Here is a 25,306-nt window from a genome sequence, read left to right as displayed (position 1 = left end):
ATTACTGTGTTACCAATGTTAATGAACAATAGCAACATAGTAGCCTATGAGGAGTAGTCCATAAAACAATGTATTACTCTGTTACAGGTGTTAATAAATAACAGCAACATAGTAGCCTACGATGAAGCCATGTATATGTAGCTCAGTATCAGCTTTAATTATGAAAACCTGGGCAGTGCATTTTGTAATTCAGAAAAGTTTGTAAAGTCTCTTTATACATGATTGTGAGCTTCCTATTGGTCACTGCTATCCATATCCTTTCCTGGAGAATCTCAAGATTCAAAATGGTCACAACGACATAAAAAGATAATTTGGAAGTTGAAGGAACAAAATAAACCATATCAAGAGATGGTATAATTTACCTTAGCAAATGCCACCTACATTATCTTCAAATAAATAAGGAAAGTCCACAGTGTAGAAGCCTGATGACATTATAAAACAGAAAATTATAAACTATATACTAAAAGAAATAAACAGTATCATGGTCTAATTAAATGCTCTAATTATTTGCACCTAATTGTGTATCTTGGCTTATCTAGAAACTATCCGATGATAAAAGCAATGTATTTGTCAAAGTGAATATAAACATTGTTGGGATATATGTATGTGTGTGTGTGTGTGACTTCTATCCTATCCCTTATTTGCTGGAAACAAACAAACAAAAAAAAAAACAAAAAACAAACAAAAAAAAAATCATTGTTTTCTAACACCAAAGAAAAAACAATTTAGAGCTAGTATATAAAAAAGATTTCAATACAGTAACAATCATAATCCAAACACAACAAGCATGTATATTTCATACAACAACATGATACCCTTTTCTTTTCTGAGTACTGCTTACTCCCCAACTGTTGCAGAATACATTTTAAAAAATGTCCTTCCATAATCGTAAAGCAAAACACGCAGCAAGCTACTCATTACAGGAATGGTGACTGTATACATTAATAATAAGATTAACGACTGTCTTAAACTAACTTTAGGTTTCATGACATGTAAATAACCTGTGGAGAGCCCCACCTAGCATCTACCTTCAATACTCACCATCATGCCTTGTGCCTTTTCCCAACAGCACAGTCATTAGGATAGGAACACAGACAGACCAGAAAGAGAAGGCCTGAGTCTGCCATGGCTTCATCTTTCTCTTCCACAGGCTTGCAGCTGACTGGTCCTTTTCTTTCCCTCATTCCACTTAAGATCCTTCATGCCTTGGAGCACAGCAGGTATGCGGCATCACCTGTCTGTTACTCAGCACGGATCATAGGTTTCCAGGGAGAGAATGGAGTGTGTGGGGTGGGGGACAATGCAGAGGGTAGCTTCTACCCCAGGAGTAATTTACCTGCAGGTCCAGAGCAGGGGCTCCTGTATGGACTTCACACAATGGACAGTGAAAAACTCAAGCACAGCTCCCCAGTGATCAAGTTTAACTTATTTTAATTTCATCTCTCCTTTTAAAAAATGGTACTCTACTCCAGTGAGGAAAGCATATTTCCTACGTACAACTGTAGAGTTGGCGGCACGCTTTACTCTTGAGAAAGTCAGAGCATAGGAACTTGTGGTTTCTGCGGCCCCCTCTGCCCCTGCGTAAGCACCAGGAACCCCAGGGATGGATGGCACAGCACAGCCAGCCTGCAATGGGACACAGCTGCAGCTCCTTCTCTCGACTTTCCACTCTGACATCTGCAGGCACAGAGCAAAGAGTCGTGTTTTGCATTTGTCAGGGTCGACAAGTGAATAATCTAAAGAGAGGGCTCAGAGAACACAATGCTAAGCTAAATCCCTACTTTTTAGATGGTAAGGTGTCAAGTCATTCAACTTCCTGCCCATATGGGAAGGTTTACTCTATTCCTAAACATGGTAGTATTCGCTCAGTGACCTTTACATCCTGTGTCTTCAGAAATGCCCACTAATTGTGTTACTATATTCAAATTCTTAGAAGTAAATCCAGGAACCATTCCATCTTATCTTACACACAACATTTACTAGTTTTCCAAGCATGACAGAAATGGGAAAATATATATATTAGAACAATTTATGTTAATTTCTACAATCTGTCTCTTCTGTGAGCAGTGCCTGATTCTTTTTTCAAATGAACAAATTTCAGTCCAATGCTAAAGGAAAAAAATCCAATGTGGGACAAGTTACAAGATAAACAAGAATATGATTTTATAATAAATCTCTCCAGTGTTGCTGTAACTGCATTACAAAATGCTTCTTCCCACAGAAACTGAGATAACTCTTATAAAAGGAAATACAGCTTTCTATATTCATTTCCGACAAGCAATGACCAATAAAACATCCTCATAAGGAGTCCAGAAGTGCTGCCTTGGAGGCATAATTCTCCACTCAACATCTTATATAAATAAGCCTTGGTCAATGGCTATTCCGGGAGACACGCTTCTCAGGCCAGTGAGTCCATCTCATGGAAAGCCCTATCAGGAACTCAAGTTGCTGCAGAAGTGAAACTTGGCAAGCTCCACTCAAATTCTTCTAAGGTAACCGTTCTAAAACAAAACTGGCAGAAGAAATCTTGTGTAATAATAAGAATAAAAAGGCAAATGCTGCTTTTGATCACTGGGACTTACAGAGGCAAAAAAAAAAAAAAAAAAAAAAAAAAGGAAAAAGGAAAAAAGTGACAACGGTAATAATTCAAGTAAAGTATGTGTAAATTTAAACACGCCACTTTCACGTTAAGACAAAGTGAAGGAGGGTGATGATCGTTGTAACAGAGTCAAAAAGCTTAGGGTATCGTCACCAACGGCTAATTCACTTTACCGTCACCAATAAGACAATTGTATATATTTTTGCACCTTGCGCTTGTAAAAGCAGATAAAATATTTAATATGTAATTTACAATGTATTTTACCAGCTCAGCATACAGGATGTTTATAGATTATATCAAAGTAGTAGACAGTTAGGGGCCTGTGCAAACCCTGCAAAAATAGAACTTCAGGTATCTGCTAATCAAAAACAAAAACAAAAAACAGTATGCTGTTTAGAAGTGATACAATTCAAACTACCACAAAATACAAAGGACTGCAAAAATGTATACCATTCCAACATCATATATAAGTTATTAAATAAAGATCTGATTTAAAAGAATATAAATGAAGCCTTTAAGTAGGTCTTTTCTACATGCATATTATTCCTCATTAAAGAAAAAAAATATGTAAAAAGGCCATTGGTAATTGCTTTGTTAACATTTGTAGAAAATGCCAATTCTCTGGTCACAAACTCCACTAAGTTTAGCACTTAAGGTCTCTGCAGTGTTATAAACGTAATTTAAAATACTGTTAATTCTATAACTCCATTGGTAAAATGATGTGACTTGGAATATGGCAGTCTTCACGTTGAGGGCAATGATCCACAGTTCTGTATTGTTTGAGTTTCACACGTGAGCAGTTATCCAGAAGAGCAGCACCCTCCACTACCGCTCTGAGCTTGAGGTTCGTCGTCAACAATCTGCACGCCTCGCCTAGCAGCTCCCGCCTGACTAGCGCCGTTGCCTTTCACCCTCTCATCCACCTGCGCTGTCTCTATCATTCCTGAAAGCAGAGAGCAAATGTGAGTACTCCCGGTCACAGACACGGTACATAATGAATACTATGTCAACTCCAGACAACAGGGTTAAAAGCCAGAATGGAGAAAGTGTAACACCTGGTGTTACAAGGGCCACAGAGAGAGAGAGCAAGAGAGAAAAATGGCTGTTTTAATGTCTGAATAACATACTACATACTCTAAGTATAATCTAGAGAGTCTTCAAACACATCAGAGATAGGTTAAAGTTCAGGTTATTCCTAACACATGAGATTAACTTTGGAGCACAGGACTTACTTAAGAAAATGGTATCTGGGGGCTGGAGAGATGGCCCAGGGGTTAGTAGTGCACACTGCTCTTGCAGAAGAACCAGGTCCCACATCTGGAAGCTAACAACTCCTCTGGCTTCCTCCAACACTCATGTGCACATACCGCCGTCCCCATATACACAAACACACATCTAATTAAAATTACACACACACACACACACACACACGGTATTTGAAAGAGTAAAAAGGACTTTAGCAATAGAGAGAGGTTCAGGAGTTTTGGATCCCAGCACCCATGCAAGGAGGCAGACAGCCCAACAGAAGCCTACTAGCTGTGAGCAGACAGAGACAGGAGGGTGGCTGGGGCTTGCTGTTTCCAGCTGGTTTCTAGCCTCGCCAAGAAAATCAGTTTCAGGTTTGGAGAGAGGCCCTGACTACAAAGAAAAGGGCAGAGAACGGCAGAGAGAGGGAGCCCACTGCTCTCTTCTGGTCTCCTTCTGCACGCACGCGTGCGCGCGCGCGCGCGCGCGCACACACACACACACACACACACAAAGCATCTTAAAAATAAAAGACGAATGAGCTTCACAGACAGCTGAAGTAACACACATATGTATTTATGTAAGAGAAATATTCCCATGCATGGTCATAGTATAAAACTACATGAATTGGGTGTAGTGGTACATGTCTTTAATTCTGGCACTCAGAAGACAAAGGCAGGTAGATTTCTGTAAGTTCCAGGCCAGCCAGAGGTAATGGTTAGAAAGAAACAAACAAAACAACACATCAAAGCCCACATGAGTCCTGACAGTGAACAGCTGGATGCTGGGAGCTGTCGTCCCATTACTAGGGAGGTGCTGGCAGCAGGGTCAGGGATTCAAAGACAGTCTCTGCCACACAGAGTGCAAGGCTGACCTAAGTGCGGGTTTTCCATTGATTCGGTTAAGGTAACTGGCCAATGAGCCCCAGGGGCCCAACTCAACAGCCTGAGGGCAGGAAGGTGTTTATAAGCACGTGCCACCATGTCTGTGAATGTTGAACCGCAAACTCAGGTTCTCACAGCGGAGCTATCACCTCAGCCCCTTGAATGTGTTTTAATACATATATTCTCCTTTTTTTAGGGGTGTGGTTTCAGGACAGGGTTTCTCTGTGGCTTTGGAGCCTGTCCTGGAACTCGCTATGTAGATCAGGCTGGCCTCGAACTCACAGAGATCCACCTGTCTCTGCCTCCCAAGTGCTGGGATTATAGGTCTCCTTCCTTTTTACAAAATAATCACACGCACATTTTAAATACATTTAGCATATGTCAAACAAGTGATTCAAAACCATTAGTTTATGGCTTAAAACAGGTAAAAATACCTAAGATTTTAAAAACATGAATTGAACAAATACCAAGTAAAAATAGTAAAAAAAAATTTCCTGCTTTCATTGCAGAAATTGGCAAATACCATTCCAGAAAAATTAACAATACTTTTTTTTTGCTTTTTGAGACAGGGTCTAGAGCATGTTTTGTGGACCAGGGTAACCTCAAACTCAAGAGATCTGCCTGCCTCTGCCTACACCAGTTGTAAAAGCCATTTGTAAACTACTAACAAGGGTATACATACTTTTACAGAGATCAAGGAAGAGTTCCTCAATTCCTTTGTTTTGTTTAGCAGAAGTATGATAATGTTTTGCTCCCACAGAATCTGCATACCTTAAAAAAAGAAAATAAAATATATCGGTCATTGACATAAAGCCCTGAAGCTTTATGTACAATAGCAATTTTAGTGACTAAATTTACCACAATTGACTTACTAACTTACCTAAGCTTCATTACAGTAAGAATACTTAGGTATTTATTTTCTCTGTATACTGAACCAAATTTAGAAAGAAAGAAAGAAAGGAAGGAAGAAAGAAAGAAAGAAAGGAGGATTTGAATTTTTATGCACTAATTGGAACTGACATACTTTAAAAGCTTTTGTGACTTCCTGCCCTTGAATCTTGATAGCTCCTTCGCACCCGCCTTCCATTTTTAGGGAAATCAATCAAGAAACTGAAGAGAGAAGTATCTTGCTCTGGCCAGTTGTCCAGCACCCTGAAGTGCAAACACGCTTCCCGAGAGCAAGAGCTCAGCCCAGCAGGGTGAACTGTGGGAAGTCTGTGCACACACTGAGGGCTTCATGTCAGCTAACTGTCAAAGCCCGGGGGAGCAATGGGAACGAACGGGCAAGCGTGACACTTACGACTCTGCTTCTTGGATGGAAACGTGTCTCTCCTTTTCCAAGTCTATTTTATTACCTAGTGTGAAAAAAGGAAATGCTGATCTTAATACTGATTGATTTTTTAATAAAATTAGACAACTCTAAATACATAATTGTGACTAATTATTTGAAAAAATGATAGGAATTACCATCAGATTTCTAAATGTCTTAATCACAAGGATGTGAAAGCTGTTCATGCTCATCAGCCTGTCTCCCTCTCCTGCAATTTCAGTCTGTCAGAGGAAAGAAATCTCTCTTCTAAAGAGAAGGGCTAAGTAAGGGTCACTATGAAGTACAGACATCATTTCAGTTATATAAGTTAAAAAGCAAAAAGTCTCTATTACCCTATCAACTTAAAACCAATCAACAATTAAGTGTAATTATTGGTTTACTACAACACAGCAACCTTGCCTCTTGGGCACTGAAAGGGAACTCTTTTCCTTGATGACATGAACTAGTCAAAGGAAAAAAATTTAGTGTATGAATTTTTAAGTCCTGCTCCACCACAGAGACTAAGGATAATGTTTATGAAACAATTTTGGTGACCTTTCTGAACTTAATATACATGTCATGTAGATTTGAAATTACTGTAAATAAGTTTAGTCTTTCTTATACAATGGAGCTAAGCCAAGGTTTTCTTTAAAAGCAAGCAGAACCCAAACTAAGATACTGTGGAGAAACAGATTCCTTATTGAGTACTGGACAGAAGTTCAGATGACCTGGGTGGACACTGGGTAAAGGTCAGAGACACAACAAACAAATGGGGGGAGGATCTAAGGAAATACATTTTAAACTAATGGCTTTATTCCTCCCGTTTTAACTTTTAGACAGAATAAGTAACCCTTATAAAGTAATAAGCATAGCATCCAATGAGATCAAATGTTTATCTCCAAGAAGTACAAGAGCTGCTATATATTGAAGACCTCAAATAATCTGAGCACTACTTAATTGCTGGCAGCTGCAACAAGCTATTTGCCGGCATTACCCAAGGAGACTTTGAGAGGTAAACACTAAAGTCAGTGAGCTCCAACCAACTCAGCAATGAACACTACTCTCTGAACAGATATGCTCAGCTACAAGTATTACATTCATTTCACTTTCTACATTATAGTCTGTCAATAAAAACTCAATCCAATAAACAGCCAGTATACTGAACGGTAACCAGATAAAGCGAGCTGTTTATTCTACAAGTACAAGAAGGTCCACCTGGTGTCAAGCTAGAGAGACGGCTTAGTGGTTAAGAGGGCACACTGCTCCCCCAGAGGACCCACACTGGTCAGCTCACAACTGACTGTGACTTCACCTCCCAGAGGTAAAGGGCCTCAGGCCTTCGTGGGAACCTGCACTCACATGTACTCCGCCCCCCATACACACAGAATTAAAAATAATAAAAGAAATCTGGCAGATGTAGTGGCCTTTAATCCCAGAACTCAAAGGCAGAGGCACACGGATCTCTTTGAGTTCCAGGCCAGCCAAAGCTACATAATGAGTATCTTTGTCTCTGTGTCTCTCTCTACGTGTGTGTGTGTGTGTATACACACATCTAAATGATTTCATTATATTAGAACAAACTTGGGAAAACATGACTGGCAATACTTCTAAGAAGGAGATCAAGGTGTTAACAACAGAGACAAACCACTCCAATTTCTCCAAGCTTGGTCTTATTGTATCAGTCACAAAAGAAACCAGCATCATCTCTGACAGCTGTTTGATGCCAGGTAAGTGCTCAGGTATGTCCAGGACTCCGCTTCCCTGTAATGTCCAGGACTCCAATTCCCTGTAAAGCCCTCAGAGTTATAAGGATTTTATAATGGTGCCTACAGAGTACACATCAATATTTCTAGTACACGTTCCCTACGCAGTAACTGTCAAATTAGAGAAATAATCTAAAGAAAAAGGAACCCGAAGAGAAAGTCTAGCAGTCTAAGACTGATCTTAGAGGTCTTTTATTTTACCACCCCAGAATCATGAACTACCTGTACCCTGGAAGTCATAACTGTTCTCAATTTTAAAAAAATGTGTACAATTAAGTGTACACACAAGAACACTGGCTGACTTAAAGCAGCTCTTATAACTCTTCCCTTTTCTTTTTTTTTTTAAGAACTAAAACTTCTGGTGAAAAGGCAAAAGTTGAGACAAGCCTGGGACCCTCACTGGTCCTAGTGGTTTCCCTTGGAATACAAGGCTTGAGTCTGCTGGAAAAGTCAATCCCAAGTCTAAAAGAGAAATACTAAAATGTCATAATTTTCCATTTCTGCTATCTCTTTTAAAAAATTGTTTTGTCTTTAACAATCAGGAGATCAGTGGTCATACTTACCAACTATACACAAACAGATTTCATTTCCCAACATTTTCCTTAGTTCTTTGACCCAGTTTTTCACCTGCGTACACAGAAGAGCAAATATGGGAATTAGTTCCACAACACCTAAAACCTACAGGTATATAAAAATACACCTCTACACATTTTTATAAATTTTTCATACATCCAAGCAAAGCTATTTGCCAGAACAAAACTGTCAAGTACAGACCTAGTATTAAGACACTTGTAACATAGACACTTTGGACTTAGGAAGGTGTGACCCTAGTCTTTTTGATCAAACCCTAACTGATTCCTAATAGGTACTTGTATGTTATAGACTTAAGAAGAAAAATTAAAAAAGTATGTGGGTATTAGAAATGTCTTTTTGTTATGTGGTGAGCCATGTGTAATAATATGTAACTGTTTAACAAAATCCCTGGCCTCTACCAAGTAAAGCCAGCATCATTCTCCCATGGTGTCAGCTAAATATGTCTCCAGATTTTTGTCATCCATGATGTGAACATCTGGCGTAGGATAACTGGATAGGGAAGAAGCTCAGCCCCGACACAGGTGGACATAAACTGGAATTAACGATACTAATCTTTTAAATATTATAATACAATAATGGGATCACAATCAAACAGCATGATAAGGAACAAACCAGGATACCTGCTTTCAATTCTTATAGTGAATTTAATTTATATGCAATCAAGGCTCACAAAGAATATAACTTTGCATAAAAACTACACATTTGTATGTTACAAAAATTCCACTAGTATGTAGTGAGCACCTACTGTGCACCTGAACCCATGACATCAATGTTCTACACTGCTATTCTCTACAAGAATGCAAAGGAACTGTCTTGATTAATCCTGATAAAAGCAAAGATAATTATTTTCAACTTATAATAAACCACAATTTTCTCAGTAACACTCAATTTAGTTAGTTTCACATTAGACATATAATACAAGGGTAAATGTACATCTTCAAATGACTAAATATTTTGATAAATAATAGTCCCCATTTATGCTTGCTTTATTATTTAAAAACTAGACATTGGTGAATACAGACACCAAACAAACAGAGAAAAAAAAAAAAAAAGAAACCCAGAATGAGTCACCTCCCCCAAAAATACCTTCTGAAAGGAATCTTCATCCGTTATATCATAAACTAAAATAGCTCCGTTCGAATCTCGGTAGTAAATTGGACCCAATGCATGGAATCTCTCTTGACCTGCTGTATCCTAATAAAGAACAAATGCTTATTAGATCAAAAGAAAAAGCATATGGCTACTATTTTTAACTGCAGTGAATGTTTAATTAATTGGAAAGAAGGGCATATAGTCAAAGGTAACTCCCAAAACTATTAAAAGAATCAAAACAAGTTACCCAAAAAAACAAACGTTTAAGTGTCATGTACGTTTTACTGTTGTAGTCTTTCTCCTTAGACCTCTCCATCCCCACTAAAAGACCAACTGCTACATGGTTAAAGCAGTGAGATCGGTCCCCATCCTGCAATGCAGAAGAGACGGAAGAGGGCACACACACATCAGGACGACTCGCTAACACATGCCTGATCTCCTGGCACATGCAGGAAAGACAACAGAGGCAAGCCACCCCGTCAACTCTTTCTGCAACTGAAAAAATCGTAACAGCAATATTTAGATGGAAAGCTGTACTCCAAATAGAATTGTAACTAGATTTCTAGGAACTTTTGAATTAAGGAAAATGCCCTTGGATAACTAGCTAATTTATTTACTTTTAAAAAACAAATTCTGACATCCAAATTTCTGCTCCTCAAGTTCTTTAATTAGAATATTTCTGAAGCCAGGCATTATGGTGCACACCTTTAATCTCAGCACTCAGGAGGCAGAGGTAGATGGACCTCTGTGAATTTGAGGCCAGCCTACACATGACAGCCAGATCTTCATAGTGAGACCCTGCCTCACAACACACAAACAACAACAGATGGACTATTTCAGAATACTTACCCATATGGCAAGGTTTACTCTTTTTCCACCAATATTTAACTTCTTTGTTAAGAAAGATGCCTAAAATAAGAGAAATACATGTTAAACGATGCTTCATATAAAATAATGTTCTTCATCCTAACCATACATGAATGAATCTGTCATCTTCAGGCTGTCTGAAAGAAAAGGCAATCACGGAATTTTTAATTTATGACCAACAATTATTTTAATTAAAGACAAAGTATTATTTATACTCTAAGAAAAACATCTTGTAGCCAGGCGTTGGTGGTACGTGTCTTTTAATCCAGCACTTGGGAGGCAGAGGATCTCTGTGAATTTGAGGCCAGCCTGGTCTACAAGAGCTCCAAGAGCTCCAAAGAGAAACCTTGTCTTGGAAAAAAAGTAAAGAAAAACACCTTGTTTTATGACCACATTGTCCAAACTATAGAAATGGATGGAACTTGAATGAGGTAACCCAGTCACAAAAAGAGGAACATGGTATGTACTCGCTCATACATGAATTTTAGACCTAGAGCAAAGGATCACCAGCATACAACCCACACTGCCAGAGAAACTAGGATACAAGGAGGATTCTAAGAGATTCATTCATACAAGGTCCCTTGCCAAAGGGGAAAGGGACAAGATCTCCTGAGCAGATGGGGAGTGGGGGGGGGCAGTGAGTGGAGAGGGAGCTAGGAGAAAGAGAAGGGGAGGAGAGGAAAGCATGTGGGCCTAGGAAGATTGAGTCAGGGGAGGAATAGATCAGAGGAGAGAGAGAGGGAGGGAGGAAGGGACGGAGAGAGAGAGACCATAAAAGAGGGAGCCATTATAGGTTTGAAGAGAAAACTGAACCTAGAGAAATGTCCAGAGACCCACAAGAGTGACCCCAACTAACAATTTGAGCAACAGTGGAAAGGCTACCATAAATGCCATTCCCTGATAATGAGATCAATGACTAACTTATCCACCATCATAGAACCCTCATCTAGTACCTGCTGGAAACAGAAGCAAACACCCACAACTAAACACTGAGCCAAACAGGAATCCAGATGCAGAGAGGGAGGACAAGACCAGGCTATAGAGACAGCTGACCTGAACAAGGAGGAGCTAATGGGCCCCAGACTGACAGCTGGGAATCCAGCATTGGATGGATCAGACCCCCTGAACATGGGTCTCAGTTAGAAGGCCTGGGCAGTATAAGGGACCTTGGACAGTGGAACCAGGATGTATCCCTGGTGCACAAAAGGACTTTGGGAAAACATTCCTGATGGAGAGATACTCTCTTAGCCTAAAGGCAGGAGAGAAGGCCTAGTCCCTGCTCCAAATGACTTGACAGATTTAGATGACCCTCTCCTGTAAGGCATCACCCTACATGTGTAGTTGGGGGGGGATGAATGGGATGGGAGGGGGGTCGGGGGGACATGGGAAGGTGGGAGAGTGGGAGAGGGGACTGGGATCGATATGTAAAATAAGAAAAATAAATAAGAAAGAAAGTATGTAAGAAAGCTGTGGACGTAGCGTGGTGGCGGATGAACAGTAAAATCACAGGGAGATGGCTCAGGGGATAAACGCTTGTCGTGCAAACATGAGAACCTGGCATGCTGACCTGAATGCTCATCCCCAGAACCCACTGAAACATATGCACAAGCAGCAGCATGCATGTCTACAATCAAGGCACCCCTAAGGTAAGATGGGATGCACAAACAGGAAAATCCCAGCCTCTCTGTGTAGCTAGCCTGGCCTACACAGTAAATACCAACAAAGTATCATCTCAAAATGAGATGAAGTCAAGGGCTGACACCCAAAGCTGTCCTGACTCACACACACACACACACACACACACACACACACATTGTGGCCCACACACATGCATGCACACACCATACAAAAATATACATTCTAACTGGGCAGCTCTAGCTGGCCTAGAAATCACCATGTGGACCAGGCTGGCCTTTAACTCACAGATATCCTCCTTCTGCCTCCCAAATGCTGTAAATTTAAGGTGTCCACTACCATACCCAGATACATACACATTTTAAAAAATAATAAAACACACATAAACACACACACACACACAAAATGGTGCCTGTTTTTTCTTATGCTTTTTTCTTTCCTGTATATATGACAATTTTTTTCCCAGAGCATTTACCAATTTACTGAATAAAAAGAGTATGTAGAGGCAGGCACTCCAGAGGCGGGGCAGGTGGATCTCTGTGAGTTTGAGGCCAGTGTGGTCTACAGAGTGAGTGCCAGGACAGACTCCAAAGCTACACAGAGAAACCCTGTCTTGAAAAACCAAAGGAAAATAAATAAATAAATAAATAAATAAATAAATGAGATAGTGTCTACAAGATTCCAAAGATAGCCAACATTGCTCAAAATGGTTCTGTGTGTGTAATTCAATTGTTTACCATATATCTCTGTCACAGAAATGAAATACATGGGCCCCAGTCTTCCCAGGGGAGCTTGGTACACTAGAGAAAGCATGTACAGAGAATACAATTTCATTATACTGACTGAAACCGAGGACCCTGCCAAGTACACTGTAAGGGGCATGCTGGGAAAGGAAGTTCAATGCTTGCCTGGCTGAGTTAAGGTAATGAATGATCTCTCCATTAGGTGTAGTTGGAATTTTTCCTAACCATAAACAAAGCCACTGAAGCCTAAAGCAAATGAAGTCATTTCAGGGGAGTGCCAAGTTGGTATGGTTAATAACAGACTGTGAACACATAAATGTAAATGAGCAAGGGCTAAACCAAGTTTCCAGGACTGGGGCTCAGAGCGCTCTCAGCGATGAAAGCGTTTACCATCAGGGTGGACATCTGAACTGATACTGCTCTAGCACAGGGCTAGAGGGAGCTAAGTAATCCCTGCTCTTAACAAACACTCAGGTGTTAATGGAAATAAACACCTCCACAAACATGCCCAGGAAATCTGGAGGAGCTATAACACAATATCTGCAGAAATGCATTCCTAAAAGTTTCTTTATGAACCAAACTTTAATTTTTTTTTTTAAATTTAAAACTTTTGGTTATTTTTTGCTTTGAGATAGTTTCTCATTGTAGCCCTGGCTGTCCTGGAACTCACTCTGTAGACCAGGCTGGCCTCAAACTCACAGAGATCCTCCTGCCTCTGCCTCCTGAGTGCTGGGATTAAAGGCGTGCGCCACCATGCACCATATACTGTGTGCATACATGATACGTGTGAACACTCATGCCAGGGTCTGAGTACCTTTACACGGTACCCATACAAAGGCACCCTCAGGATCAAACACAGTTTGTCAGGGTTGTGTAGCAAGTGTCTCTAGCTGCTGAGTCACCTCACCGACCCATGAACTAAAGTATCTTAATTTACATAGGAGGCGCACTTGTAAAGCATATTACCGGAATAAACCTTTCCCCTCCGAGTTAGCCCATTTGTGGGGAGGTTCCGTCTGTAATGTGGGTCACCTCATTTGACCACATGCTCAGCTTTCCATGTCTTATACATATTTTTAAGAGCAAACACTATTTTTAAAATACAACTACAGCTTTAATGTAACATCAGAACAGCAGCAAATAATCAGAGTCTGACCTGTGTCTGTCTGAATCAGGCCTACAAAAGCTCCACTAAGCCTGGCCAGATTATTAAAACATCTTTGCGGTGGTAAAATACTAGGGTGGCAAATTTCTTCATTCTGTTATATGGCAGAAAGGAAAGAGGAAGCAATCATGGATCTAAGAATCAGCTTATGCTGAAAACAATCCTTCCAACATTCCCAGGGGATTATACATGCTGGCAACTCCTCTAATCCACCCCACCACCTGCCAGAATGGGAAAGAGAATTCAACCGTAGTTAACTCAGAAGGTTCTAGGCCTGGGGGTGGGGCTTACAGACCATGTGGAAAGTTCTGTGCTCTCAAGTTCTCACTTAATGCTTGCAGTAACCCTGTTTTACAGTTACAGATTTGAGATTTACAGAAATACAGTGACTCACCAAGGTCAGATAATTAAGGTGGATGCGGCAGTGGGCGGAATCCTGTCTGACTCCATAATGCCTTTCCCATTGCACAAAGCTGTCTAGCCAAGAATACACCTTTCTTAACCTGTCAGTCCTTCATTTGGACAGCAAGTGTTCCTGGGCACCAATGCACCTCCCCAGACCCTCTCAGGGCAGGAAGAATGTAGCAAAGATCAAAGTAATGGCCTGATTCCACCTCTTCCTCCATGCCCCATGCCTCTTCTAACCCCATCCACTTGGCCTTGCAACTTCAGGGCAATAAACATTAACAGTCTTATTATTAGCTCAGATTGTTACATTTACCTGGTGCCCATTAGCCACTACTTATCCAAAACCCAGTGGATGAAGAAAAAAACATGGGCTGCGGGGGAGGGGGTTGGATGAAAGGAACAAATAAAATGCCAAATGAAAATCTTCCCGTAACTTGTCAATGTTCAATTCTTTACTATGTGCACTGTCTTCTGGAGAGCCTTCTGCTAAGCATAGACAGTCTGTAGAAAACGTGGTGCTGAGTCAAACACAAACACAACCCTTTTTCTTCCTGCCGACCATACTCCACCACACACACACAGAACTAGTGTCACTATTTTCTAATCCCTAACAGTCACAGGCCTCAGTATAAACTGTCTACTACCACTCCCAGACTTGAGACAGGGCAGAGTTCAAACAAATAATTTATATAATTACCCTTCTGTAGCAAGAGAATAAAAACTAGTTATCAGAAAAGTGACCTGGGTTCTTCAGTATTTTTAGTCTTTTTTCTTTCTGAGAGAGAGGGAGAGAGAGAGGGAATGTGATTGAGATTTTGGTACCTGTTTGGTCTCAGAAACCCAGGACCAATCACATACAGCAAATTAAAGGTGCCGAGTGGGCTTTCACAAGAAATGTCAGTTATTTCTGCAGCATGTCATGGCACAGGCCATTAATCCCAGCAAAGGAAGCTGAAGCAGGACCTCAAATTTGAGGTTGGCCTTGACGACATAGCAAGACTATTTCAAAACAACAGAAGGGTGTAAAAACAAGGGGGGGGGGGAACAAGTAATATCTAAGAAGCAGATTAAAGCACCAAGCAGAAAATGACAGATATGAAACCCTTTATGCTTGGGATTTCTGACACCGGGTAAAACTTTATTTTACTTCCTGTGTACGAGGGTTCTGCCTGCACACATGCACACACTCCACACGTGTGTCTGGTGCCCCTGGAGGTGGGTGTCAGGTGGTTGTGAGCCACCAGTGGGTACTGCGGACCGAAGCAGAGGTCTCTGAAGAGTAGCCAGCACTCTCATCCACCTGGGCATGGGGAACACCTTTAATAGTCCCAGCATTCAGGAGGCCGAACCAGGACAACCACGACAGCCATGAGTTAGAGGCCTGTATGGGTTACTATCTGAGATACTGCCTCACGAATGAATGAATGAATGAATGAATGAATGAATGAATGCCCAATTTCCCATGGCCTTCATGGAGCTAGTACTAAACTTTACATACTGTAGCTGTTGTAGAGATGCAATGGATTGGTAAAAAGCAGCCACAGGGTATTCAGAGCTACTTAAAAACTTTCACACATTGAAAACAATCTCAGAAACAGGAAAAGCAAGGTTCCTGGATGAGAGACTATGATGCAAAGCAGAACACTGCAGAACATGAAGGCCAGGGTCACTGAAGAGGTGAGGGACAGTTAAGAAACAAGCCTTGGGTTAACAAAAGCAGCACTACACTTCTCTTTGGAAGACACTGGAAACATAATCCAAGTCTTGGTTGTCCCAGCTGCTGAACTGTCAGGGTCGGGTCTCTGAGGAGCCAAGCTACCAGCATGACCAGACACCTAATCCAGACTTTGGGGAGACAGGTGGAATTCCACAGTTATACCCCAAAAGGGAGGATGAAGTAAGTCTTTGATTATAATTATAAACATTGCTCCTTTTCACAGAGATGCGCTCAAAGTGACAGAAGTCACTTAAATTGGATTGAGTGCATAATCTGTGATAAGCACCTTCTGTGAGAACACACAGGGTACAACTAAAGAAAAGGAAATGGTCACCTTTATACCAGGAGGGCAGGTGTAAAGACCACTCACACAAAGATGGGGCAATCCCCATGGAAACGGGTAATTACCTCGGAAATGGCGAAACCCTTTCAAAAGGAGAGAAGCTGCCTGATGGTACAGTACCTTCTCTTTACATTACCAGCTAGCACGATGTTTAGCACAGAGTAGTTACACTTAAGAACAAGATGCTCGAGGTAAAACACATGCTGTCATCTGATGGCCTGAGTTTGATTCCCAGAAACCACTGTGGAAGGAAAAACTATTGTTTCCTCCTTAAAGTTGTACTCTGACATTAAGGCGGCACAGGCATGTCCACACACACATGCAAGCATGCACACACCTTTAAATGATTAGATTTAATTCCTCAGTCAACAGCATCATCTTAATATATTCCATAGGGGGGGGGAAACTATCACACACTTTCTTGTCTGACTCAAATCAACACACACAGAGGTTGGGGTTACAGCTCAGTTGGTGTAAACTGATTGTTTTTTTACACACCAGTTCCCGGGTTTCATCCCCACATTAACCAGACATGTGCTACAGTTTATCCCAACACTGGAGAAGGTGGAGATCGAAATTCAAGGCCATCTCAACTGTATTGAGAGATCGAGGACACTCTGGACCGTAGACTGTTTCTCAACAACAATAAACTGAAAAGTGGTGTGTGTGTGTGTGTGTGTGTGTGTGTGTGTGTGTGTAATTTTAAAATTATACCCTTTCTAAAATTTTAACTGGAACTGACATTTTAATCATGGTATTTGCCATCCTCTATCTAGTATTTTGGTACTGCTGTTTCCAGAGCTTTTCCTTGGTTACTTGCAATTGCAGAGTAATTGTATAGATAAATTCTCTAGTCCAGCATTTGAATTTATGGAGTCTCCATGTGTGTGCACACGCGCACACACACACACGGCTATTTGTATTATAAATGTGCCCATGGAGGCCAGAAAAGGGTGTCAAATCCCTTGGAGTCCCTGACATGGGTGCTGGGTACTGAGCCCTTCCCATCCTCTGCAGGCCAGGAAGTGCTCTCAACAGCTGAGCTATGTCTTTAGCCTCCCTTACCTCACTTACGCTCTGAGGCTGGCTGGCCTCTCACTGAGCCTGGAGATTACCAATGTAGCTAGACTTGATGTCCAGCAAGCCCCAGAGATCCTCTTGTGTCCGGCTGCACAGCACAGGGATTCTAGGCATGTGCCATGAGGGTGGTAGGATCCAAACTCAGGAACTCATGCCTGAGTAAAGCCCTCTTCCCAGACCACACAAGTAGAAGTGAAGTGACTGCTCAAAGACAACATGGGGTCTCAACATAATCCAGGTCAAGTTATTCCCATTACTATTTCTGACCAAGTTATCATTCAACAGCATGTACCATGCAACATTTATTAAACAAGCACGTGCCAGAGAAGGGGTAATACCTCAGTACTTGCCTAGTACAGCCCTGGTCTGAGCCCAGAGCTAGTGTTTAAGATACTGTGTTAGGAGCTTCATATGAGATGGCTGTCTGTCAAGTGATTTATGTTAAGAGGCCTATGAAGGGAGCATTCCATTTTATAGGTGGGACAGTTTATTGCTACGACCATTCTATAACTCAGTCTAACTTCAAAGTCCTGTTATTTCTTTCTACCTTATCATGCGACTTCCTGATAGAACTGGGTGCTGCTCAAACACAGTGTATTTTGTTATCTACATCTGACAAGGATCTCATGACAAGCCTTATGGGCAAGACTAGCGTACTGAGGGCAAAAACTACAGCAGAGCATTGTTGCTGAAAGAACTGTAGGAACTCCACTCAAGGACTTGTGCCTGCTTTATGTAGGAGCCCACAAAGGATAACCCCATTCCCACTGTCTCACACTCAAGGGGAGGAGGAGGGGGATACCACAGATATTCTGGAAAAAATCCAACCCTAAGACACTGTGTGGCTAAACCTCCTCTCTGGCCATGAATCGCCAGATGGGGTGATAGCTTGGGGCTACCAACCTTTGTATGTGCCCCCTCTTCCTTTTTAAGTCTTCATGAACAGAAAAGAATACTGAAGGTATTGTTTTGGTGTTTCTGAGGCAGGGTTTCTCTGTGTTAGCCCTGGCTGTACTGGAACTCACTCTATAGAGCAGGCTGGCCTCCAACTCAAGAAATCCGCCTGCCTCTGCCTTCTGAGTGCTGTGATTAGAGGTATGCACCATGGTACTCCTACCAAATGCCCAGGTGAGAAAATTTAAAAAGCAGCTAATCTAGACTATAGGTTCCACATCTTAGTCTTTGCAGAACGACATAGAGAACACTGGCCTAAAAGGGCCCAAACAATGTTGTGGGGTGGGGGTATTAAAAAAAAAAAAAAAAAAAAAAAAAAAAGGACAGATGTTAAGAATGCACCTGTCTACTTCCTGAGCATAGATGCAATGTGACCCGCTACTTCCTCAAGTTCCTATCACCATGTCCCCTGCCATGTCTGTACCATCAAACTATGAACTAAATCCCCATCTTTAAAAATCAGTAAAGTAAACCAAAAATTGACAAGCTTTAAGGTCTGGTGCAAATCCAAGCCAACTTTTAACAGGCCAAGCACATTGGGGGAAAAGGCCTTCTTACAGGGTCAACAAATGGAATCTGAAGGATAGCCTTTCTTGAGGCAATTGACACTTACCTGACAGCCATGCCAGTATTAACCAATGGCAGAACTAGCCCAAAGGCTCACAGAAGGGGAGTGACAACCTGTCCCTACCCCTCTGTGACAACCTGTCCATACCCCTCTGTTAAGCCCAAGCCAGCCTAGAATCACAACCACTTCTATAGCTCAAAGCATCTCAAAGAAAAGGAAGACACCATCAGGCAGCATCGTGGATGCCTGTAATCCCTGCCACTCGGGAGACCAGGCAGGAGGAGCGTGAGCTTCAGGTCAGTGTAACAAACAATAGAAGATGCCTGGGAAAGAAAGGAACAGGAAAGGAAGAGCACACTGATACCAAAATGGTGACGAGGATGGGCTGTAAATGCCACTAGAGATCCAAGTAAAGGACTGGAGCTGTTTACTAAGAAGACTCAAGGTCATGATATCCATCTCTAACTACTCAAGGAATGCCGTATGAGACCAAGACTGAGGGTGCAGAGCAGAGACTGACTCTGGCTCTCCAGAGAGACATGAAAGGACATGGCACACCTCCAGGCATGGAGAGCTCTGTTTTCAATGGTATCAGTTCATTTTACCTCCAAGCGAACCCAGTGCCTCGGGCACGGTAAACGAACAATCTACCACTCAGTTGTATGCCCAGCCTGTGGCCTCCAAGATGTTTAAAACCGGGGGTTCGGTGGGTCCTGTCCATCCTGCAGTTTTTAAAACTATCTCTGGTAAACTTACAAAGTACTCTAAAAGCTACTTTCAACACAGAGTACTTTAAAAGGATAAGTAGTTGTGACATTATTCCTCTCCTACCTTCTGATGCAGTCTCCTCCTTTCAGAAATTAAAAGGACACACACAAGGTTGTGTCTTATAGACGACACATGTCAGACTTGTCTGGGACAAAGTGTTGATCTGAAAGATGAGCTGAGTTGCTGCCACAAGGAAGGGGAAGGGATGAGGGTGTTGTTTCCTTGCATTAGCAGACAAGGTATACACCACCACCTTCCATTCTGTACTGTGATCCAGAGCCTGTTTCCAGTGGGTTACATAAAAATCGAAGCCATGAGCTATTGGCACTGAAATCCACCACATAAAAAGATGTCCTTCACAGCAGGTCCTTCCACATAGCTAAAGTCTTGTCATCGCTTTTAGCTCTGAGGCTGTCTTGGAAACATACATCCTAAGTGAAATTTTTTGTTGTTGTTTATCTGAGACAGGGCCTCACTGGGTTGCTCTGACGGGCCTGGAACCAGTTATGCAGACCCTCACAGAGATCTGCCTGTCTCTGCCTCCTGGGTGTTGGGAATAAAGATGTGTGCCATAGCTCCGGGCTCCAAAGAGCAAACTTTTAGGTTGGAGAGAAAAATTACTTTTTCAATTAGGATTTCAACTGTAATACTTTTCCCTTTTCTCTTACACTGAGGAAAAGGAAAGTGCAGAACGAAGTGTTTATTGCTCTCCAGAGGCAGGTGCATCGAAGCTGCCTAAAATTCAGGGTCAGGCTTGAGCATAGGCTCCAGTCTATCATTAACGTGGGCATGCATTATCACCTGACATTCCCTTCTTTGGATCCTACCCTTTATATGGAGTTGAAAAGAGAGGAGTAAAAATAAAACGCAGGATCAGAACCTGGGCATCTTTGTAAACTCTACACTCAGTAGTTTAATAATAGCACCCAACGTCAAGTGTCACACCCATTAGATTACGCATTCCAGTAGCATCCCTGCTGTACCACACTTCACAATTACTAATTAAGCTCTATTGTACAAGTTGGAGCAGTAATAATGGAGTGTTTACCCCATTTCAGGTCCTAAGTGCTTGTCCACATCTACCCTGACAACCCCTTGGGCTCCTGCATAATCATACGGCTATCTTAGCAGGAGAAGCTTAGGGATACGCAGGTTAAGCAATTTACCCAAGTATGGCTATAGAAATAAATGGAGGTAGGATGTGAATCAGGACGACCGAACTCAAGCCCACCAGCCTTTTCAGCCTCTGGACAATCTGATCAAACCAGATTAAAGATAGATTTCTTCTAACACCTGCAAAATAATTAAGAGAACAGGGAGACCGGAGCTGCTTCTACGGCCTTGGTTTCATTCTCTATTACACTGTAACACTCTTCCAACGTAACAAAAAGCCAGCCTTTCATGACAGTCAAGAAAATGTGTGACAGCGGCGCTTCCGGTTTTAGTTTGAAGACCCATCGCAGGCCAATACACAACATGATGCTTCAAGGCGAGCAGATGAACCTCAGAGGACAAGCGGCCCACACACAGGTCAGACTCAGGAAGGCTGCAATCAAACTGCGTAACCAGCAGCAGCAAGCGGTCGTTTCCAACGAAACGAGATAAAAACCCTTCCAGAGGCCGGTGTTGTTGTTATTATTATTTTAAAAAACCACTCCATTTACTCCTAAACAGGGCAAAATGGAACTTGCACAAACACTTAGTCATCAGGAGTTAACAAAGCTCCGAAGTTGCAAACCACCTCGTCCGCCCGTTCGAACCCGCAGCTGCTTAATTAAGTTCCTGCATCTCAAGGAGAGAAACCCGACTGACACCCAGAAGAGTGGCCCGGCGGAAGCGCCTGGGGTGGGGGGGGGGGAGAGGACCGAGCCCTGGGCCCGGGAGGGGACGGAGGTGGAGGGTGGGGGCCCCCGGACCTGCGCAGCCTGCACGGGGAGCCGGGGGCTCTTCCGGGTCCCTCCCGTCCCGGCGATGGGGAGGGGCGGGGAGGGGCGGGGAGGGGCGGGGAGGGGCGGGCGTGCGCGGGTCCCGGGCCCCCGGGCGGGTCTGCACCTGCAGGGTGGTGATGTGCTTGTCGTTGAACTTGTTCTCGCAGTAGCGCAGCACCAGCGACGTCTTCCCCACGCAGCCTTCCCCGAGCAGCACCACCTTGAAGGAGTAGGCTCGGCCCGCCGCCGCCCCGCCGCCCGCCGCAGCCATCCCTGCACGGCCGCCCGGGGCCCGGATCTCCGTCCGCGTCCTCCGCGGCCCAGGACCCAAGTCCCAGAACGAAGGCTCCCGGCCACCAGCGCGTCAGGGCCCCCGACGCTGGCCGAGCGCGGCCTCTCCTCCCTCGCTAATGGCGTCTCCTTCCTCCTACGTCACACCCCGCCGCGTCACGTGGCCGGCGCCCGGGCGGCGGTGGGCGGGGCCGGGCGGTGGGCGGGCCCGGGCGGTGGGCGGGGCCGCTCGAGCCCGGACCGGTCCCCCGCGTCTGCAGCGCGGTGCTGGCTCCGCGCTCCCGGGAGCCGGCGCTGCCGTTTGGGAGCCGACCCCATTCCGGGGTTGCGGGGTTGGGGTGGCAGGGAGGACGGGGCGCAGGGCGTGGTCGCCTTGCCCCGGGAATGCTCGCAACGCGAACGGCCTTCCCGCCAGGGCTCATCGCGAAGCCAGGTCCGGCCAAGGTGCCCTTGAGGCTCCGTCTGTGCGTGGGATCGGACGGACGCGCCCGTCGTCCACCCGGCCGGGGCCTGTGCTCGTCGTGCAGATCTCGGCTTAAACCGGAAAGGCTTCCCCTTCCCACAGCCTTCCTTCCATCCCTCCTACTCGCTGCCCCGCTAAGGTATTTCCTAACTAACAATGCTGTGCCCTCTGTAGGCGCGCTTACCACACTCGGAATCCCGATTGGCCCGTAGGTTTAAGGGCAAGGATTGTGGAACCCTGCCTGGGTTCCCAGCCCTAAGAACAAGGCTAAGAATGAATGATGTTTCCTAAGTCATTGAGCCCTGCAGCCCCAGCACTCTATGCTGAGTCCTCTCTGATAGGGTCTGGTTTGTGTGACGATTGCTTATTTTTCTGCTCCACTTTATTTCATGAAATACACTTTTCCAAGAAAGCAACCTGAAATTTTGTAATTTGGAGCCCTTTAACATAAACGTCTGTTTTACTTCATCGGATTTATTTTACACTTCAGCGGGACAGTGGTGGCGCGCGCCTTTAATCCCAGCAGCACTCGGAGGATGCAGAGGCAGGCATATCTCTGTGAGTTTGAGGCCAGCCTGGTCTACAGAGCCAAGGCTGTTAGACAGTGAAGTCCTGTATAGAAAACAAACAAACAAACAAAAAAAAACAATAAATAAAAGACAGCCTATTCATTCAAAGAGTATACAAATACTGCTACTACTTGCCATCCTCTGCATTGCCTGAGATATAATTGTTTCCGCCCTCAGCTTTTTATCTAAGGAAATAAGACATGGGCAAACATGCACCGAGTACTTTTAACCTGAACTACTGATCAGAATACTTTGGAAACATACATGGGAAGCTGGCTGAGTCAGCACACTAGAAAAGCTTCCTGGAGAAAGTCACCTTTTGTTAGGAGCATCTTACGTTAAAAAAAAGAAAGGAAGAAGGAGACAGGAAGTAGGAAGATGGGTCCAATGTTGAGCACCTAAGCGTGACAAGAATGCAGACAACAAACCTGAGTCCGAAGCGTCGCCTAAAGTTCAAGCCAGCCTACTTTGCATTGTGAGTTCGAATCCTGTTGGAACTACATAGCAAGATCCCATTTCAACGACAATAATAATAAGGGAAAAGGACTTACAATGAGGTGCAAAATGTGTTATCAGGTTTTTCCCTTTACAAAATTAGTCTGGCTATAATTAGGAAATTGGGGAAGGATAAAATTACTTATATCTACCTAGAGCCAACCATTTACAGGATTGTCTTGTAAATTATCTTCATAAACGTGTCTGAGATAATATTACCTACCTTATTCATTGCACTGGATATGTCGACTTCATGAACACACTGGAGTTATCTGAAAGGAGGGAACCTTAACAAGATCTGGCTGTAGACATTGGACTGACTCAGACTCCCTGAACATGGGTCTCAATTAGAAGGCCTGGCAATCTAAGGGACCTCTGATGGTGGAACCAGGATGAATCCCTGGTACACAAAAGGACCTTGTGGGCACATTCCTCATGGAGGGATACTCCATTAGCTTAGAGGCAGGAGGGAGGGCCTAGTTCCTACTCCAAATAACTTGACAGATTTTGATGATCCCTCCTGGAAGGCATCACCCTCCCTGTGGAGTTGGGGGGGGGGTAGGTGGGACGGGAAGGGGGATGGGGGCATGGGAGGGAGGGAGAGGGAACTGGGGTCGATATGTAAAATAAGGAAAATTACACACACAGAGACACACACAGATAGATAGATCTGGCTGTAGAGCATTTTCTTTCTTTTTTTTTAAACAGACTTAATTCACTTTATTTTTCTTGTATAAAACCCCTTATGTGGTGGCAACAGCTGGAGCCTGGGTCCTCTGAACAGAGACTCTGATATGGGCTTTCACAAGATGGTCAGTGAATTCCTGATAAGGAGACTTGGTGAACACAGTCTCTTTCCAGAGGTCAGGGTTCAGGTAGCTGTAGGTCTTAGAGATGGCATCAAAGGTGGCCTTGGCAAAGTTGCCCAGGGTGGCAGTGCAGCTGATGTGTAGCAGTCATCAATACCGGCCATCATCCGTAGCTTCTTGGGCACAGGAGCAGAGACGATGCCAGTGCCTCTGGGGGCAGGGATGAGACGCACCAACTCAGAGCCACAGCGGCCTGTCACTTTGCATGGAACAGTGTGGGGCTTGCCAATCTTGTTCCCCCAGGAGCCTCTCCTCACAGGGACAATGGAAAGCTTGGCCAAGATGATGGCCCCTCGGATAGCTGTGGCTACCTCCTTGGAGCATTTAACACCAAGACCAACATGACTGTTGTAGTCCCCAATAGCGACAAAAACCTTGAACTTGGTCCGCTGGCCAGCCCTTGTCTGTTTCTGTACTGGCATGATTTTAGAACCTCATCCTTAAGAGATGCCCCCAAGAAAAAGTCAATAATCTCGGATTCCTTAATGGGCAGAGAGAAAAGGTAGATCTCCTCCAGGGACTTGATCTTCATGTCCTTAACCAGGCGGCCCAGCTTGGTGACAGGGACCCACTCCTTGTCTTCGGCTTTACCTCCACGAGCCCCACGGCTTCGACCACGACCGCGGCCCCTGAGATGGCTGCCGAAGCCTCTGCGGAAGCCGCCGCGGCCTCCTAATCCTGGGCCCCCGGGTCCTCTGGGCCCTCCTGCTGCACCGGCGTCATCCGCCATTTGGTGTTTTCCCGAAGTAGAAGAAGAGCGAGCATTTTCTTAATTAGTGATTGATAGCAGAGGGAGGACCCAGCCCATTGTGGGTGGTGCCATCCCTGGGCTTGTGATCCTGGGTTCTATAAGAAAGCAGGCTGAGCAAACAATGTTGAGCAAGCCAGTAAGCAGCTCCCCTCCATGGCCTCTGCATCAGCTTCTGCCTCCAGGTTCCTGTCCTGTTTGAGTTCCTG

The 25,306-nt window shown here is 43.8% G+C and overlaps 1 protein-coding gene and 1 pseudogene across 1 annotated transcript; both read right to left on the bottom strand.

Moving 5' to 3' along the window:
• Positions 1 to 1,958: 1,958 nt before the first annotated feature.
• Positions 1,959 to 21,955, bottom strand: Rab21 (RAB21, member RAS oncogene family). Its single transcript, XM_051176232.1, has 7 exons — positions 21,787 to 21,955; positions 10,336 to 10,395; positions 9,481 to 9,588; positions 8,364 to 8,427; positions 6,029 to 6,083; positions 5,411 to 5,499; positions 1,959 to 3,542 (listed from the first exon to the last, which is right to left on the bottom strand). The coding sequence occupies exons 1-7, from the start codon at positions 21,931 to 21,933 to the stop codon at positions 3,400 to 3,402; spliced, it is 666 nt and encodes a 221-aa protein (XP_051032189.1). The 5' UTR covers positions 21,934 to 21,955; the 3' UTR covers positions 1,959 to 3,399.
• A 2,234-nt stretch (positions 21,956 to 24,189) lies between these two features.
• On the bottom strand, positions 24,190 to 25,103 carry LOC127215854 (40S ribosomal protein S2-like; annotated as a pseudogene).
• Positions 25,104 to 25,306: the final 203 nt, after the last annotated feature.

This window comes from Phodopus roborovskii, unplaced genomic scaffold (assembly GCF_943737965.1).
Source record: "Phodopus roborovskii unplaced genomic scaffold, PHOROB, whole genome shotgun sequence".
NCBI classification, from domain to species: Eukaryota; Metazoa; Chordata; class Mammalia; order Rodentia; family Cricetidae; genus Phodopus; species Phodopus roborovskii.
Note: the sequence above shows the minus strand (reverse complement) of the source record. Positions and strands in the feature narration are given on the sequence as shown.

Excerpts from the sequence above, each read along its gene's own strand:
- Rab21 (XM_051176232.1), bottom strand. The coding sequence starts at position 21,933 with ATGGCTGCGGCGGGCGGCGGGGCGGCGGCGGGCCGAGCCTACTCCTTC. Across the intron at positions 10,396-21,786 it reads AGCACATCACCACCCTGCAG|GCATCTTTCTTAACAAAGAA; the intron begins GTGCAGACCCGC and ends CTCTTATTTTAG. Across the intron at positions 9,589-10,335 it reads GAGTAAACCTTGCCATATGG|GATACAGCAGGTCAAGAGAG; the intron begins GTAAGTATTCTG and ends GTTCTTTATTAG.